The sequence below is a fragment of the Schistocerca nitens genome, chromosome 9 (assembly GCF_023898315.1).
Source record: "Schistocerca nitens isolate TAMUIC-IGC-003100 chromosome 9, iqSchNite1.1, whole genome shotgun sequence".
Lineage (NCBI taxonomy): Eukaryota > Metazoa > Arthropoda > Insecta > Orthoptera > Acrididae > Schistocerca > Schistocerca nitens.
Window position 1 is genome coordinate 386456873 of NC_064622.1, and position 18502 is coordinate 386475374.

Sequence of the window (18502 nt, forward strand, 5' to 3'; positions counted from 1 at the left end):
CTTTTGCAGTAAATGAAATACACATTTGTATGAAATACACCAACACATTCAGTTGTACTAAGAATTTGTAGGCGACTGACTTTGCCGCACTTACCTCGCTGTCTGCATTTTTTTAACTTTTTTGTTTTGCGTTTTCTGGTGATTATATATGTTAGCTGCGCCGAGTAACTAATGGGGACAGACGTAAAAACACCGAAATTGTCATTGACACAATTTCAGTCATAGGCAATAAATCTGTTTCAGATTCTCTTCGTATGAGCTTGAAACTATGTGATTTCGAGACTTCTTATTATATTGTTGATTTGTGTTGGCTACCCTGTTTGTTTCAACTGACGTGTCTGTAGGCGAAAAGGTTTGATATGGAGGCGGCGAAGTAGTTGTATTGTTGTTTAGACAGGAGGGAAGATGTTGGCGTTGGTTCTGGTGTTTCTTTTCTGCAATTCCTTGTCCGCCGAAGTTATAAACTGTAAAGGATGTGTGCCTTTAGACTCCTATTCATTTGACAAAGTAAGTACACTTAGTTATGTAGTATGATGTACGGTAATTTTATGTGGCACATGATCAATAACGAAAGTAACCGGTGTTAAATTCTTGAGGATTAAACTGTTAATTTCTTTACGAAACTAAGCGTTTCAATTTGAAATTGAACTAACGTTATGTAGTACAGTTCAACAGTATACTATACAGAGATTACTATATCAACTTCTATGAAACTGTGTAACACTCTGTTGTTCTGCGATGACGGAAACAAAATTCGTGGATACCCACCACTTTTATTACCCATGTATCCAACAAGTCTTAAGTATTTCTTTTGTGTTATTTCTGTAAAAGGCTAATGACCACACTACAGCGGTGAAAAAAAAAATAAAGGCCATTGACAGCTAATGTTACAAAGAATAAGACGAAAGGAAGTTACAAAATTGCAGTTTCTTTAATGTGGTACAAAAGCTTTTGTATGTATTTGCTGACTTGCGGAATACTAGATGTTTCCGGAGTGCAGAGAAGTACCTTCGGAAATACGGCTAGAAATTGCAAAAACGAAGTGCAACTTGTTAACCTTAGAGACTGTAACCTCACGATCTGTTGGAATATGAGCGCACGTTTCACTGGATAGAGTGGACGAAAAGTGAAAATTTAAAGATTATTGAGCTTTTATTAATGTAACAGGATATTTTCACATTTTAACGAACTTCACAATTCCATTTTTGCCCTCAACTGTGACACATTACAGAAGTTAGTCATTGATGTATTGCGCTCCAAAATGGAATCTACTTTGCAGCAAAACTGAAAACATCCAGGAAAAAAATTCGTTTAAGGAGACAGTGACAGGGGTAATTTCACGTCAAATCACGCAATAATTAAAGTATTTGTAACCCTCTATCTCAGATTTTCGCAAAACTTTGTGCATTTGCTTATACTTATAACATAGGATCTTCTGCAAAGTATTTTTAGTCCCAGACTGCATCTTTATTTTGTGTCGAATTTTAAATGTAGTGATATTCTGATTACTGGGCTCCCCAATAATGTCAATGCAAAATGGTACTTATCTACATAAATTCCCATAGCTCAGGTGTTGGCGATGCTTTTGATTTGGAATTTTTTCAAAGTTATGTTAGGCATATAGTTAACAGATAGGCCAATAAATGCCATACGATCATTTCATTTTATTGATGCAGTAAAGTTACAAAGTACATTTTTAAGAAATGTTAATGTATGTCAGTTTTCGATTTCAGGAAAATTGCGAGGATGTGGAAAAATGCCTGTATCACATGTCTTCAACCTACTGGGAACCTTATTTTGGTCTAAAATAATCCCTTAGATTGTAAGCTTTCCAATAAAAAAATTCGGGCCTTCTACTACTTGATACACACATCTGAAATCAAAATACCTTTTGCTTTGATGGAAAAGTGTCATTTTAAGTAAGTTCACCCACTCACTTTTCCGTTACCTCAGATGCAATGGTACCAAATTAGCAAATTTAAGTATAACTCATTCTAGGCAGGAAGGTTAACTTTATGTGTGAAAATTTATTTCCTTTCATTTGACTTATTCAGTGACTGAAGACTATAATATATATAATTTATATCTTCAGCCAGTCACCTGCTCACAGTGGTAAAAAAGTGTTCTTAGACAGCAGTAGCTTCTTTGAAACCTTTATAGGCATGAAAACAATGCAACAATTGCTGAAATTCATTGTTGAAAATAAGTGGCATGCAACAATTAGTCTATTTGGCTTCAGTTGCTGTTTGTCTTTCTGTGAGACAGATCATATCTGTTTGTGGTGCTGGCCATGTCATTTCACTTGTATAAAGTATGTTATAGGTGAATTAGTGCTCAGTTAATTGCAGTGGAAAATTTGAATTCATGCACTGTTGGAAAATTGCTTAAAACCGCCATGTCATTTGACACCCTATACCTTAGTAAAAACTACCAAAAATATAAGAGCTGAGAGAAGACTAATGAGATTTTGCTGCGGTTCAGTATAAGTTTTCCACAAGATCAAGAAAGTGCTACTATATGTGGACATCACAGATAGTGATATCCGAAAGTTTTTGAAAGTCATCAAAGAACTTGTTGATTCTTCAAAATATGCAGACAAACAGTTAAAAATCTTTGAGGTCAGTTTGTTTGTCTTTGTCTAAGACATTGTGCTAAAAGAATCTATGTAAAACTAGGCCAGAACATGTGCACATGTTATAAGTTTTGTGAACAGAAAACTGATGTCACTGGTAGAAATGAAAGTGGTGCAGAGACATTTCACGAATCAGTACAAACAAAATGTCGAAGTATTGAGGGTGCAAATAGAACCTCACATGATTTGGGGGTGCTCTCCCTTAAAGCTTCACTCCATCCAAATCACAAGGCTACACATGGCATAAGAAGCTAGAAAAAGGAAGCATGTTTTGGAAAGAAAAGTGTGTAGGGCATAAAATGGCAGTAGTAGATTCTGACTGTAGAGGAGAAAAATTTGATGATGAAATTGTTGAGAAAGCCAAACATTTTGATGCCATGATATTGTTAATGGAAGAAAAAGTGACTAGCATAAGAATACCCGAAAAAATTCAGATTTTAATTTTAGCTCCACCCTCTTGGTCAACAGAAAAGATAATGTCAGAATTCAATGTTGGTGAGCACATGGTTTGACAAGTAAGGAAACTGTAAACAGAAATGGGTATTTTATCAATTCCTAAACCGAAAAGGGGGAAGTTATTGCTTATGAAATGGTGAAGATTGTCACTTATTTCTGCAAAAATGATGAATATACTATAATAACAAGCAGCAGCTCTACGAACCATCCTGCGTGTGGTAATGTGGTAAATGAAGAAAGTAAATAGGTAATTGTGAACCACTGCTTTATAAGTACTGATATGGAACATGATGTAGAATATGTAAATGCTGGCCAGAAAGAAATGTTCAAGTGCCTGGTGGAGCATTACTGACAAGTGAATAAAGTGCATTATATCAGTGATAGATGTGCTGCTCAATATATGAATAGAAAAAGCTTTAAAAATGTGTGAGCACAAAAATTGATGCTGAGCATTCTTTTATTTGCCACTATCCACAGTAAATGTGTGTGTGATGGTTTAGGAGGAATTATAAAATGTATATGGAGAAGAGCTAGTCTTCAATTAGCAGATGATTCACAAATAACAACTGCATCTGGTTTCCACGATTTCTGCAAAGCTAATATTGACATATGTTGTTTTCACCACTTACTGAAAGTTGGTGTAGGATTTCATATGCACAAACCTCAAGAAGAGATTTTCAACATGTGATCCTGTGGAGATTGGAAGAGTAACTTCTTCTGGAAAGCCTTCCTTGATTTTCTTTCATTAATTGAAAATGCCCCACAATTGACATGCACTCGTCCTCAACAAAATTCTTTTGCATCAGCTGTACTTTGCCTTTGTCAGAAATGTCTGTGATGAAGGAGACGTCAAACTGTTTTCTCCGCCCACTTGGACCAGCAGTGTCCTTTTTTTATCCTGAGAAGGAAGACTTTGTCTTTGGAAAACATTTGATGTAATATTGGTGCACCCAGATCAACATCATTAGGAAGAAAGTATTACTTTAATTAAGAAAATATTAGGTTAACACAATATAATTTGTCATAGTGGATTAAAAACAGAGTTGTTCTTAAGAAGTTTCATAGATAGTTTCAGTGATCTTCACTGCTAAACGTGTACATTTTTAATTAACATTGTTGTGGCTAGAATAGTTTGTTAAAGATTTGACATCCTAAATAAAGTTAACCTGTGTAATGAAAATGTTTCAGTTAAATTTATAACTTTTGGTTCTGTACTTTCATGAGGCAGCCTTCCTGAAAGTTTACGTACTCTGATTTCAGTGCTCTTCTGGACAGTGGTGTCATATATTAAAAAACGGTTTCGATAAAAAAAAATGTTGTATCAGCTGTCAGTGTTTTAGATATTTAATAATCATTGTTTGGACCACAACAGCTTAATTCGATTTTCTATATTACCATAAGTGAAGAACAGTTCAGTAAGAAGTGACCGGACATGGACTGCAAGGGGATATCCTGTTCTGGGCCACCGTTGCGAGAGATGGATCGCCGTGTTAGGAAAAAGGAGATGGTAATTACGATGGTGAGGTGAACTATGAACGTGGGCAGTATAATTTGCAAGCAGTAGTTTCCACCGGAGCTGCAATGGGGGAATGTCAGCTTTCACGAGGAGGCTGTTCACTGGGCTCATTTGGGAAGCTCCCATTGCAAGCTGAGCTCCACAACGGTGGATAGGGTCTAGCAGCTGCAGCACGGAAGGTGATGCTGAGCCATTCGAGTCTCTACAAGACTGTATGAGGGCTTTGTACAGCTGCAGCGGTGTATGGTGATCAGCATCCCAGTCAGTGTGGCTGAGGCATCGAATAATATTAAGATGCCACCAGCACTTTTCCTTAAGCAGGCTAAGATGGGGAACCCAAGTTAAGTGGGTGTCGATGATCAGTCCCAAAAAGCGGTAAGTCTCCAATACGTCAAGTAGTTGGTCATCGAGGTAAAGACCTGGATGGGGGTGGAAAATAATGACGACGACAAAAGTTCATGATGTAAATCTTGGCTGCAAAAAACTGAAAAGCCATGCGTGAGGGTCCATGACTGCACCTTTCTTATGGCTTCCCTTTGCTGTTTGTATTGACGTTCTTGTTGTCTCTGTCAATTGTGACTTCTCTTTTAGGGTGGAGATTTTAGTGTGTTACAGAGTGGCTGGTTAATTCTTTTTTTGTTCTTGTAATTAGCCAGCCTTGGCTATCTGCTATATTATTTTGCTACCTCCCACTACTTTTAACTTTAGTGTATGTTTTCCCCATTTGGGTAGCTTGATTAGTTTCCTCTTTCTGTGTGGTTTCCTGTTAGTTTTCTGCCCTTTTCCTTTCCTCTACTCCTTTTGGGAATTGTTTTAACTTGAGCCTCGTTTACATGAGAAAAAAGGGACTGATGACCCCATAGTTTGGTCCCTTTATACCCCAAACCAACCAGCTAATAGTTACTAATCTTTTTTCCAATAAAGATACATCCCTTCTCTGATCTAGGAAAATATGAGAGTGATGTGTTGAAAACAAGATATTTATTGTTGTTGTTATTATTTTTGCCTGGAGTAATGCAATCCAAATGACAAACTCAAGTTGCAGCATTTGCATTTGTAAAAAAATTTCCATTTTTTCCCCCCCTCAAACTACATGAAGTATGTGGAGAAATTTTGCATTCACTATTGCCATGCAAAAAGTAACAAGTAGAAAAAGTTTTGTGAAAATCTGAAGCAGTGGGCGTCATGTATGGATGATCATACCTAGAACTAATTTTTTTCCCCCATCACAACGCAAAGTATTGATTTCAAATTTATGTGTGTGTCCATTCGTAAAAACCCATTAATCATTTTATTTTATCACATTGTGTGCTCTCTTGGGAATGATTTAAGACCAATAATAAGTTCCCACCAGGTTCAAGAAATGTTATACAGGTATTTTCAATGTGTGTGTTCTTTTCTGGAAGTTGGAAAGTAACACATTAAATTTTTTTGTATTGTTCTTTGTAACTTTACTGCTTAAATAATTACATGTTTTAAATATATGCCTCTCTTAACTTATGAAAAAAAAAATTTCCAAAGTAAAAGCTTCGTAAAGACCTGAGTTATGGGCATTATATAGATAAGTAACATCTTGCATTGACATTCTTGCAGAGCCCACTTATCAAAATATCACCACATTTAAAATTAGATGTAAAAAAAGTTTGCCTTAGAGCAAAAGGATTTTGCACAAGTTCTTGGAAGTATAAGAAAATGTACAAGGTTTCATGAAAATTTGAGATGATGGGTGACATGGCCTGCATGATTTGACATGGAATGACTCATAGACTTACTATAGTTTCTCATAAGATTGTCAAAATTATAACCAGAAAAAGGCATCTGAGTTACTCTGTATGTTGCTGTGATTTGAATACTTACCAGAAACTGCAGTGTGTTACCACATCTTTCTCTTCTGCTTTGTCATAGGTACTCAGTTGTTGACACAAATGGCTAAGTAGTGTAAGTCTTGTACATCAATAACAGTGTCCATGTTAAAACATCACAGGGTGTATTTATTATATTATTCAAAGAATTGAGACTTTTTAAGAAATATTTCTAAATGATTCAGCTAGGTCATTAGTGAAGTATGTTCAGGTGTTTAGAAGCTTAAAAATTTTTTGTCATGTGCATCCTTGAGGGCATATAATTTAGTATGTCTTAACGGGCACTATGTTCCTTCTCTCTTTTAGTTTCATATTGACTAAAAGGTAAAAGCTTGTGTTATTTAGGACAGTTGCAAAATTTTGTTATCATAATTGTCAATGGCTCAATTTTGGCTATTTTGATATAATTGACCTGTAATTGTTTTATGTAACTGACAGATTTTCATTTTTTCTCCAGATTATTTCGAGGTTTAAAGCATCAGTGATAAAATTTGATGTTGCATACCCTTATGGTGAAAAGCATGAAGAATTTGCAAAAGTCTCCCATGCTACCCATGACATTCCTGACCTGCTTATTGGTGAAGTTGGTGTAAAGGACTATGGTGAAAAAGAAAACTCTGATCTTGCTGAACGTTTCAAAGTCACCAAAGATGATTTTCCAGTTGTGAAATTATTTCTGCAGGGGAAGGAAGAGCCAGTTACTTTCACAGACACAGATTTCACTGCAGACAATATAAAGAAATTCATCCGCAAATATTCAGGAATCCATATAGGATTACCTGGATGTCTGGAAACTTTTGACAAACTAGCAGGAAAATTTTCAGAAACAAATGATAAAGAAGCAAAGAAAACAATTTTGAGAGAAGCAGAAGATGAGTGGGATAAGACAAAAGGTAAGGTAGATCAACAAAAAGCAGAAACCTACGTCAAAATGATGCGAAAAGCCCTGGAGAAAGGGGACGAGTTCATTCCCAACGAAATGAAGAGAGTGCAAAATTTGGCAAAAGGCAAGCTGAGTAAAGAAAAGAAAGAGGAAATGCAACATCGACTTAATATCTTGCAGTCATTCACACACGATGAACTATAATATCCTATTTGTTCGGATATCAGCTATCAGCAGAAAGACTGAGATAAGGCAAACATTCCAGCACAACAAAACAAGAGTGTGAATAGTTTGGTTGAGTGACTTGTATGTATGACAGTAGTGATAAAATTTTGTGTAAACATGGTACCACTCTTCAGAAATGTTACTTGCTCAGTGGTGTAATTAAATTTTAAAAAGTTCTATAAAATTACCATACTTTTAAATCATTGCCTTTTATTGATACAAATTGTGTTCAGAAAATTATGTTGTATAAGCTACTCATAGCATAAACTAAAAGGTAAATACTAGTAGGTAATTTTGGTGCAATACGGAAGATGATGTCTCACCTTTTCATGTTTCTTTAAAGCCATAAAACACATTACACATTTCCTTTTAATTATGGCCCGATTTGAATGTGTTTTTGCCTACTCTGTATCTTTCCATTACTGTTATGTGTAGCAGACTCCTACAAAGATGGAATGGTTGTGCTTTTGTTTTTAAGGACATGTGTATTTGCTGTCTAATATGTGCAAATTGGCTGTTTGTTGTTTTTGTTGCAGTTTGTATTTTTTAAATACAATGGATTTAAACACGTGTTTGGTTTCCATTTTTCATAGAAGTAGAATGAACCCATTTGTAATTTTCAGGTGTTCTCCTGTATTGAATTCTGTGCGGTGAAGGTAGGGGGACTCTTACATGAAGTACGAGTGAGTCTGATGTTATAACGGAGTTGGCGTAAGTTGATCCCCGACAGTTACAGTGGGCTGGGTACCGCAGCTTAGGGGGGCTACCTCAACGAGTAATGTAATGTGATTTTGTAAACATCTCTATGGAAACACCACGGTGGTATTACAACTCTGCAAGCACCAACTGGTTTCACTTGTAGCCCTTAGCACTTGGCAATTAAAAGCCAGCGACACTGCTGCGAGCTGTCAGACATCAGCTTACGCTGTCTCAACTATGGTGAGCAACAGCCGACAGTCAACTCTAGGTCAAAAATGTAGTTAAAAAGTAACATCAATATAACTGGAGACAGATGTAAATTAATAAGTAACTGTTCCATGGTTTTTATACACTTTCTTCAAGTGGTCTACATGCAAAAATGCGATTTTTTTGCTAAGAATTTACTGGCAGATGCAGTTGTAACCTGTATGTGGCTTAGTATTCCAAGTCTGATCCTCAGTTACTAGGATCTTCTTCCAGCACATAATCACCATACTTGACAATGTACTATGCACACAAAAATTCACTACTGTTTTGTTAACTCACTGAAAATTTGAAGATATTGGAACTTCCCCTCCCTGCATACAGACACAAGCAGACTCTTTGCCTTTACAAATGTCTGCGCGCGCGCGCGCGTGTGTGTGTGTGTGTGTGTGTGTCCTTTTTTCCCCCTAAGGTAAGTCTTTCCGCTCCCAGGATTGGAATGACTCCTTACCCTCTCCAACCCACATCCTTTCGTCTTTCCCTCTCTTTCCTGATGAAGCAACCGTTTGTTGCGAAAGCTTGAATTTTGTGTGTATGTTTGTGTTTGTTTGTGTGTCTATCGACCTGCCAGCACTTTCGTTTGGTAAGTCACACAATCTTTGTTTTAGATATATTTTTCCCACGTGGAATGTTTCCCTCTATTATATAGAGGAAGTAATATGATAATTAAATAATTAACATTCCATATACATAAATTTTTTTAAGGTAATCTGAGGCAAGAGCTTCCCCACAAGCAGCAGAACTTCCACAGAAACAAACATCTGCCTCTATAATGACTTCCCTACAGTATAATTAAAATTTACACTTTTTAATCTACTATCGTCTGCATTATAATAATGTGCTCTGCCTGCATACAGTTTTTGGCTTACATGTCCATACATTTGACAGACTTTTAAATGAAATGGAGAATTTTGACAAACTTCATATACCCTTAACACATTGCTTTTAGCACTCTCAGGAAGTATGAAAAAAAATATAATAATAATAATCCAGTATTACGATGCAATCAAAGTAAATACACTGACATTCAATAAAATTCTAGGTTAGTGCTTCATTTGTCCCACAGCTAACTCCAACAGTGGAGCCACAGCAACAAACTAAAATTAGTTCTATCATGGAGATCACCTCTTATTTGTGTCAAACTAATTTGTTATGGGTTAATTAATGAATTCCTCATAGATCATTAGATAGCACACTAAATAAAAATGAACACACAGAATTATAAGAAACAGAATGGCTACCCAGCACTTATCCTCAAAAGGGTGAAGTTTCAAGGCTACCAATAGACAAAAAAGCACAAAAATTTATCATTTTGGAACTTACCTTCATCCTTAGCAAGGTAAGATGATTAAACTAGGGAAGCTCAGTAAGAAGGGGCAGGTCATTCACTCATGTTTAGAAGCACCCACCTCTAGAGGACTTTCACTCCAGAGATGAGACAACAAAGTGAGAAGTATAATACTAAGAATTGGGAGGAAAGTGAGGATTCAGTTGGCCTTTTAGTGAAGCAGATACTCCAATTTGAATCATGTGAAAGCATGTTCAACAACTTGATACTGGGTATCACCAAAGCAGATTCTTATTTGTGCAAGTTCATGTACTCATCCATTTTAATGGTTGTGACTCCTATGCAAAAATGGAGTGAAAACATGCATAATTTTACATGTTGCTCTGCTTTTGATGGGTTTATCACAGGTGGAGCTCACAAAAGTTATGTGGGTGCATACATGTGACTTAAAGCAGGAATAATCATATGCTATGGATAATGGACTGGCAGTGTCCTGTTTTATAATGATGTAAGAAGGGCAACAGAAGGTGAAGGGCATTGGGGAAAGGATCACATTTCAGAAAGTGATACCCTTAATAAAGTAATGTGTTGAAGTATTAAAAGGTCTACTAGGTATTTTGTAACAAGGCAGTGCTTTTTGGAATTAGAGAGTTGTATTTATTGTGTATGACAAAAGTGCAGTACCTGGATGATTTGTTAATGGACAGGATCTGTGGCCTTGTGCACCCACAGCTTTCTACCTGAGATCTCTGTGTGGTAACCATAGATTCTGCAATGCTTTATTGCGACCGAATATTTAAATGCCGAGTTGCTTAATATGACTGTGGGTACAAACTGCATTCTTGAGTATGTAATAAATATCTTCCCATTAATGCTACATCAGAATAGACAATGCTGAGTATAAATATACAAAAAATATTAAGGTGTCAGTGTGGGAGATTACTAAAGGTCAACCATATGTGACTGACAGTTGAGCATAGAAGATGGCAATATTTCATCTTGGCCAAGTGCATACATTATGGCTGCAGCAGCAGATTCTACATTTCCATTCTTGACACATTTACATATCCTTAGTTTAGGTGTAGTATTGTTTGCTTAATAGGATGTAATAGATTTATCACTACTCTCTGCATTTTTGCAACATGTAAAATAAACATGCCACATGAAAATGAATCATTTATGTTACCACCTGTCAGCATTGTCTGCAAGTGAAATTTGAGGGAGAGGAATTGAGAACAGGGAACAGAACAGATGTGACCACACTCATTCTCTGACTGGCTGAAGCTATGGTAATGACATACACAAATGACTATTGTGTATTTTATGTACCTGTGTGTACAGACTATTTGACATTGATTCTTATATCGGACTACTAATAATCTGATGACAGTAGAAAGCCAAAACCAGTCATCGTGAATTATGCACTTTCATTGAATTACAGTGGACGTTTATGAATAACATACTGAACACGATTGTGGACTCATTTAGACGAGTAATGACTGTCATTCACTTTGTTGTTCTGATCCTGGTATAAACTACCAAAGAGCAAAGTCTGTTAAACTTAGCTGTTTGACCTAATTAATGTGTCATCCAGTTAGAAGTTTCATCAACATGAACAATCTAAAAATTGACGCCCGTTACAGCAATATCTAAAACAGTGTTTAAAATAACCCAAGTATCATTGATTCAAAATGTTTTGGAGCCCACTTTTTTTTCCTTCGAAGTTTTGCTTTTACTCACAAAGTAAGGTCCAATTGAAGCAACACTGGCAGCATAACTACTATACTTTGCCTTCTGATTATTAACAATACTTGGCACATTATTGGAGTAGCATTATTAGCCCAGTGATACTACCAGCATTGCTGGAGCTTTGTGTTTCTCCCTTCATTTGCAGAGCTACATTTTTCCTACCCACAGTGGTAATTTTTTCTAGATTTTCCATTTTACAGGAAAGTAAATTTTTAAATTTCTGGAATCAGGGATTCAGCCATTTTTAATGGTTTCATCAGCACTTAGTAATGTATAGTGGCAACATTTGACATGTTCATTAATTACAACTGAAATTTTGGCAAACTTATGAACAATGTGCAACTCTCAAGGAATTCTACAAACAGGAAACCTCTGTTGTTGCTATTTCAACAGATTGCCTGTATTGGAAACTTAATTTGCTATCACCACATTGTCATTGTTGGTACTTACAGAATACAGTGTACTTTTAATCAGTCTTATTAAATCAGCACTCAAAACCAACTTACAATGATGACATTACTTCACCCTGTAGCAGTTTCTTTTAACTACTGATCAATGCTTTATACCCTTATTACCTAAGGTATTAAAGATCACTCACTACTAAGCAGAAGTGTTACATCAATAAGTATGCACACACACACAGTAAAAATTAAATAAAATAAATCAATAGCTCTCAGAGTAATCCTTCCACAAACAATAGTTTTATCAGTGCAATTAACAATTAGTTATACAGTGGATGAATGATCACTGACAAACTGGTGGCACAACATACTCAATTTCAATTGCTGTTTCACAATGAGGACTATACAGATACTTCCCTCCACCAACAGCATCCCTTAACTACATAGATAGGCATTATACTTGCAGCACATCCTTTGCTCCCATAATTGTCCTGCCCTCAATCTGCAGTAATCCACTCTCCCCACACCCTCCACCCAACAGTTTCTCCTTACTCTCTCCTGTCCCCCTCACATTTCATGTCACATTTAGCGTGTGCTACTTTGCACCAGCTCCAACATCCATGCATCACATGCCTTGCTCGTGTACCTGCCACTCCTCCCTCTCACATTTCTACCTGGCAAACTGCCTCCCCCCTGCCTTCCACCCCTCTCTTCCTCTATCCAACACACCTGCTCTTTGTATTTTATTCTATCTCAAAAAAGGATTACTCTGAAAGGTAGGAAGTTTCATTCCTTTTTGTGTATGCCAACCAATGACTCAATGAGTTAATCAGAAAGTATTTACATACTACCAGAATCTTCCCATTTCACCTAAGACGTTTTCCAGTATGAATTCAACAGAATACAGGTTTCTGTGTAATGTCTGCTGGTGTTTGAGCAAATAATCTTGAGTCATGCACATGTCATTAGGGAGGTAAGGAAGGGGGGGGGGGGAGAGAGAGAGAGAGAGAGAGAGAATCTTTAAATTTAAAGAAAAAAAGTTTTGTTCTACCGTCATGTTACTGGACCACAAAAGTTTTATTTTAGCATGCATACAAGACAATTAGGAATCAACAATGACGAGCAACATAACTCAATAGTATGTTTAATTATATATAATCTCACCAAGCTATATAATAATATGAATAACATAGTCAATATACAGTCATCTCCACACATGGAAAAAAAATATGAAATCAGAACATCTGCAGTTGACAAGGAATAAAAATAATGAGAACATCAGGAATGTCAAGTTTATATTTTCCACATTACTCAACCAGTCACAGGAATCTGATTTCATATCACAATAAAAGCATAATTCTAGGTCCACATATCATACGTATAAAAATATCTTTCACGAAGACCCATAGAAAATCTATAGCTAAAGTAACTTTACTTTGCAGTTTCACCCTCTGCCACTTCAGGCTTTTCTAACTTCGTATCTGCTGTTTTTTCATCAGCCACTTTTAACTGCTCCAGTTTCTCATGCAGATTTTCATCTTCTGCAACACAAATCTCTTGATTGTCATCACTTTCATTTTCATCACTTTGGTGATTTTCTGTATTTATTTGATCGTTGGATTCATTTCCTAAACAGAATTGTGAATATATTAAGGGGCAACATAAATGAAACATTACATTACAGACAAAACACTAGCTCTGAGATACTTAAACATTGGATGATGTTATATTCTGTAACAATGAGCAGGTTTTAAACCAAAAATTTAATTAGATTTGTTGGAAACTTACCACTAGAGCTTTTGTTTAGCTGAGTCTCCACAATCATTTTTGCTTCTTCAAACTTTTCCTTCCATTTCTTTGCATCTGTAACAGACAGTTGATAAAGAAAAACCAAACTTGTTTATGTAGATATACTGACAGTATCTACATATACTTCAGAAACTATAATCCTATGTCCTTCACTGACTATGACTGCAGTTAACAGTACTTCATTTTACTTTCTAATAATATCAGAGGGGGAGGGAGAGACTCCAGTAATATACAGTGTGATGCAAAAGTCACTGGACAGTTTGTTAAATAAAAACAAAAGTAACATCAAGATATAGTACAGTAGAAGTTTTAGCCATTAAATTGTTATTACCAAAAGGTGATAATTACACCTTATCAAGCTGATATACAATGTAATGACAGAGAAACCAAACAATAATCGAAGTAATGAATTTTGAAAGGTTAATTTGTGAGAAGTGTTTACAGTGAGATGTGTTTACAGCTGCAGTTTTCTGAATTGTCCATGTCAACAGAAGGAGAAAGGATTTTCACATTAAAAACACCCTTTTTTTTTATAAAAAGTGGTGCTAGTGGAGTCATCAAGGACTCTGTTTATTCTCATAAGCCTGGCACCACTGCTGAATTAAAAGATTACATACCCGACACATTTCATAATTTGGACAATGATAAGCACACTATGCCATAATGGAGTACATAAAAGTGTTTGAGACTCCAAAGATGTATTAATGAAAACAGTCTGAACATAAAAAATAATTGGAAGTATTGTTTGTATTTGTAATGAAACATTTCCTATATTTCGTTTAAAACAATGCCCAGCATCCAGCAACTTTTGCACCACCCTGTAGAGTTGAAGGACATGAATGGAAAGCAGTAGTGGAGAAGGAAATGATGCTGGATTGTAACCTGTCCTTGATGTTATTCAATCTGTACACTGAGCGAGCAGCCAAGGAAAAACTTGGAAAGGGAACCAAATTACAGGGGGAAGAAATACAAACTATTGAGGTTTGCCAATGAGATTGTAATTCCATCAGATATGACAAAAGGACTTGAATGAGCAGTTGAATGGAATGGATAGCATCGGTAAAGATGAACATCGACAAAAATAAGAGTAATGGAATGTAGTTGAACTCAATCAATTATATTAGGAAATAAGACACTAAAATAGAGAAGGTTTGTTATTTGGGCAGCAAAATAACTGATGCCCAAAGTAAAGAGTATGCAAAATGTAGACTGGCAATAAATAGAAAAGTATTTCTGAGGAAGAGGGATCTGTTACCACTGAATATAAATTTAATGGTTAAGATGTCTTTTCTGAATGTATTATTCTGTAGTGCAGCTTTGTACAAGAGCTATATGATGATAAACAGTTAAGACAAGAACAGAATAGAAGCTTTTGAAACATGATGTTACAGAAGAATGCAGAACATTTTATGGCTAAACTGAATAACTAATGAAGAGGTACTGAACCAAACAGGTGGAAAATGAAATTTACGGCATAACTTGATTAAAAGAAGCAATTGTTTGATAGGACGCATCCTGAAGTACCTGGGAAGAGGCAATGTGATAATGAAGCAAGGTGGGGAAATGGGGTGAGGGTTAAATTGTAGGAGACCAAGGTTTGAATACAGTAAGCAGGTTCAAATGGGTGTAGGTCGCAGTACTACTGCCAAGATGAAGCACACCGGAATTACTAGCTGAAACGTTGCCTCAAACTAGTCATCAAATATCACATTTGACATTACTGCACACAAGCTCATCCTCAACAAGAAATAGTGTGCACACTCCATGTTGTAGTTACATATAATCAACCAACATTTAATCCAGTTTAAAATAAAAGTTAATTAGGTTTCATTAATTGATTCCAATCTTTTTCTATAGTTCTATCAATAAGCGATTTTTTAAAGTCTCTTTCTGCCTTACACATGCAATGTGTTACCAATAGTATCACCCAATCACCTCTCACTGACTGCCTTAGATATACTTCCTCATAGGTTTCCCTTTCCTTTTGAACTTTGCAGAGTTTCTCCCAGTGGTACTGAATGACCCCTCCGAAAGATTGAATATACCAAATTGGGAGAAACTGGTGACAAGTTAGAGCTTCCATTAAGTCAGTGATATGTTCCGATGGTGCAGTTAGTAGTGTACAGCATATAATAGTAGTTCAAGTACACAGCCTGTGCAGTGTTTAAACTTGCCTAGTGATAATCAGAGTTTAGTTCTTTAACTTTTATTCCTATTCAGCCCCTGGGAGGAAATCCAGAAATTTTTCCAGTTGGGGTGTACCACCTAAATAACAATTACTGCCTATATGCTCATCGCCCATTGGTATAGCACTGACATTACAACAAACATATACTTATCTGTAACCGGATTACAGACTATATAGTAACATGTATTTCCTCCTCCCCACTTGAAGGTAGTGAGACATGCTACAGTATGGATTTCGGAAGACTGAAAACTGATTTGCTGTCCACAACTTCCAGAGATTGGTTGGAGCTAATTTCAAGACTCAGAGCCCCATGTTAGTGTGGAGAAATTTTTAAACCATTTTGAGAGAATTTGAGAGCAATGTGATGATGTGTCTTTCTGCCGAAAACTTACTGTAGGAAGAAAGAACACAAGATTTCATTCCATACAAACTTCTTGCTTGCAAAAATACCTCAACAGTCCCTGTTGGCAAACACGATTTATTTCTGATATGGGGTGTGCCCACCCTTTGCTTTTAGAATGGCATGAACTCTGCTGGGGACGATTTCAAGGAGGTGTCTGAATGTTCGTGGAAGAATGGCAGCCATTCTTCCCCAGGAGCTGCTGAAACCAGAAAAGGCAGTTATATTGGACGCAAATGTCTGGAGCAGAGTTGACATTCTATGAGAATCTTATCCAAAGTGTTTAATTGGTTTCAGCTTGGAACTCAGGGCACACCAGTGCATTTCAGAAATGTTATTGCCCACAAACCTATGACAGGATGCATTTTCATGCTGACAGTATCCTTGTCTCCAAATTGTTCCTCTACTGTATGCAGTACACAGTGCTGTAAAATGTGTCCATATCCTTCCACATTTAGCATTTTCTAAATGCAATAAGAGGACCACAGCCTAAAAACATCCCCATTCTGTATCACCATCTGCTCTGTACTTCACTGTTGGCTCTACAAATGATGGCAGGTAATGTTCCCCAGCCAAATCCATCAGTATTCTGATTATTCTGAGATCAACACCACTGACTTTCTGTCAATAGCTTTGGTTTTTCAAGGAATCATTCAATCCATGGCTTCAAATTCCTTTTGATTTGTGAGGTGGTCATATCTAACTTCAGGTGCAATAACTTGCCGAAATTCTTGGCACTGCCATCCAGGATGAGTGAAAGAGCTCAATGTAGGCACTTAGATCATTTCTGAAGTCACAAAATAATCCAATCCATAGTGGCCTACAGATCTGTCCCAAACCATTCTTACTGTATTGTGTTGTTTTTACAGTAGCAGTAACAGCAGAAATTATTTGTATCCGATCATTCACAGACTACTGGCATCACCCTTTATGCCACCTCTAGCATCACTCAGCACTAACTACAGAATGTTTAACTCCTTATGCATATTCATTGTGCTAGCTGGACTGCTGGTAACACTTTGGAACTCCCAAGTGATTCATTTTGCAGATGTCATGTGATTATTTACAACTGATCCCCCTGCAATGTTTGACCGTCCCTGACCATCAGTACATTAGGTCCGCCTGATATTGGTTTAAATATGGTTGTTCTTTCACATTTCCACTTCGTATTCACATCACCACCCATGCTTGGAGTTAATGAGCTCTCCTGACCGACATGTTCTGCTGTTACTGCTACTCTAAAAACAACGTAATACTCCCCACCTCCTTTTATACTGGTGAGTCCACATCCTATGATGTCTAGCATTCAATTCTGGATTATATAGGGTGTCCACATACTTCTGATCAGATAGTATACCCATACATTGTCGCAGACATTTACCGTCTTGAAATGCAATTTGTCAGTCCAAATGACACTTTCTCATGCTTTGAGGGTCCAATACAATGGGCCTGTTAATTTCGGTGACCTAATGTGCAATGAGCAGAGGTTTACATATGGGATGGTACCTGCTGTGATCAATAGAAGATAGCTGTCAGCAAGTTTAACTGTCCACCAGTTAAGTTGGGAAATTAAGCCCTAACATTCTGTCAACAATGAGATCACTGGAGACTGAGCCTAACAAACTTTCAAGATTGGCGAAGGCAAAATGGGCAAATCTTTTCAAGGAAATCATCTGGACATTTATATCAAGTAATTCAGGGAAAGCATATGGAACTCAAATTACTATAACCAGACGTGAATTTGCACCCCACTGACCCCAAATTTGGGGTGATGCAGCAGTGAAAATACTAAATTTGCTCTGTATTCTTTCACTGAGAAATGAAATGTTAAGCAAGTGGTTATATTATGGCCTGCCCAGCAATGTGGAAAGGTAGCTTACAGCACCAGGTTTGATGACGATTCAGTGAAGTGACATACCAAATTCACAGACAGCTTTTCATTGCCAACACACACACACACACACACACACACACACACACACACACACACACAGTATCCTAGCTCTGAGAATTATTAGTCACTTCAATGGCGAGAAGTGAGGGTAGGTTGAGGAAGATTAAAAAATACGGGGCAGATCCTGCCTAAGAGGGGGCCATCTACTGTGAGTTCCTCACTGCATGTGGGTTCAT

The 18502-nt window shown here is 36.8% G+C and overlaps 2 protein-coding genes across 2 annotated transcripts in view; one reads left to right on the forward strand and one right to left on the reverse strand.

Moving 5' to 3' along the window:
* The first annotated feature begins 337 nt into the window (after positions 1-337).
* On the forward strand, positions 338-8146 carry LOC126203705 (endoplasmic reticulum resident protein 29). The gene is made up of 2 exons (XM_049938074.1): positions 338-507; positions 6924-8146. Exons 1-2 carry the CDS (start codon positions 406-408, stop codon positions 7551-7553), a joined length of 732 nt encoding a protein of 243 aa, XP_049794031.1. The 5' UTR covers positions 338-405; the 3' UTR covers positions 7554-8146.
* Positions 8147-13033: 4887 nt separating this feature from the next.
* LOC126203765 (ran-specific GTPase-activating protein-like) overlaps positions 13034-18502 on the reverse strand; it is a 34875-nt gene continuing 29406 nt past the window's right edge. The window contains exons 5-6 of the mRNA XM_049938133.1: positions 13764-13838; positions 13034-13603 (exon numbers count right to left, since the gene is read on the reverse strand). Of these exons, the coding sequence (XP_049794090.1) occupies positions 13407-13603; positions 13764-13838 (272 nt within the window). The 3' untranslated portion in view covers positions 13034-13406. The remainder of the gene's footprint in view (positions 13604-13763; positions 13839-18502) is intronic.

Bases quoted from the DNA above. Each gene is read 5' to 3' on its own strand.
- LOC126203705 (XM_049938074.1), top strand. From the start codon at position 406: ATGTTGGCGTTGGTTCTGGTGTTTCTTTTCTGCAATTCCTTGTCCGCC. The intron at 508-6,923 runs GTAAGTACACTT...TTTTTTCTCCAG, and splicing joins ACTCCTATTCATTTGACAAA to ATTATTTCGAGGTTTAAAGC.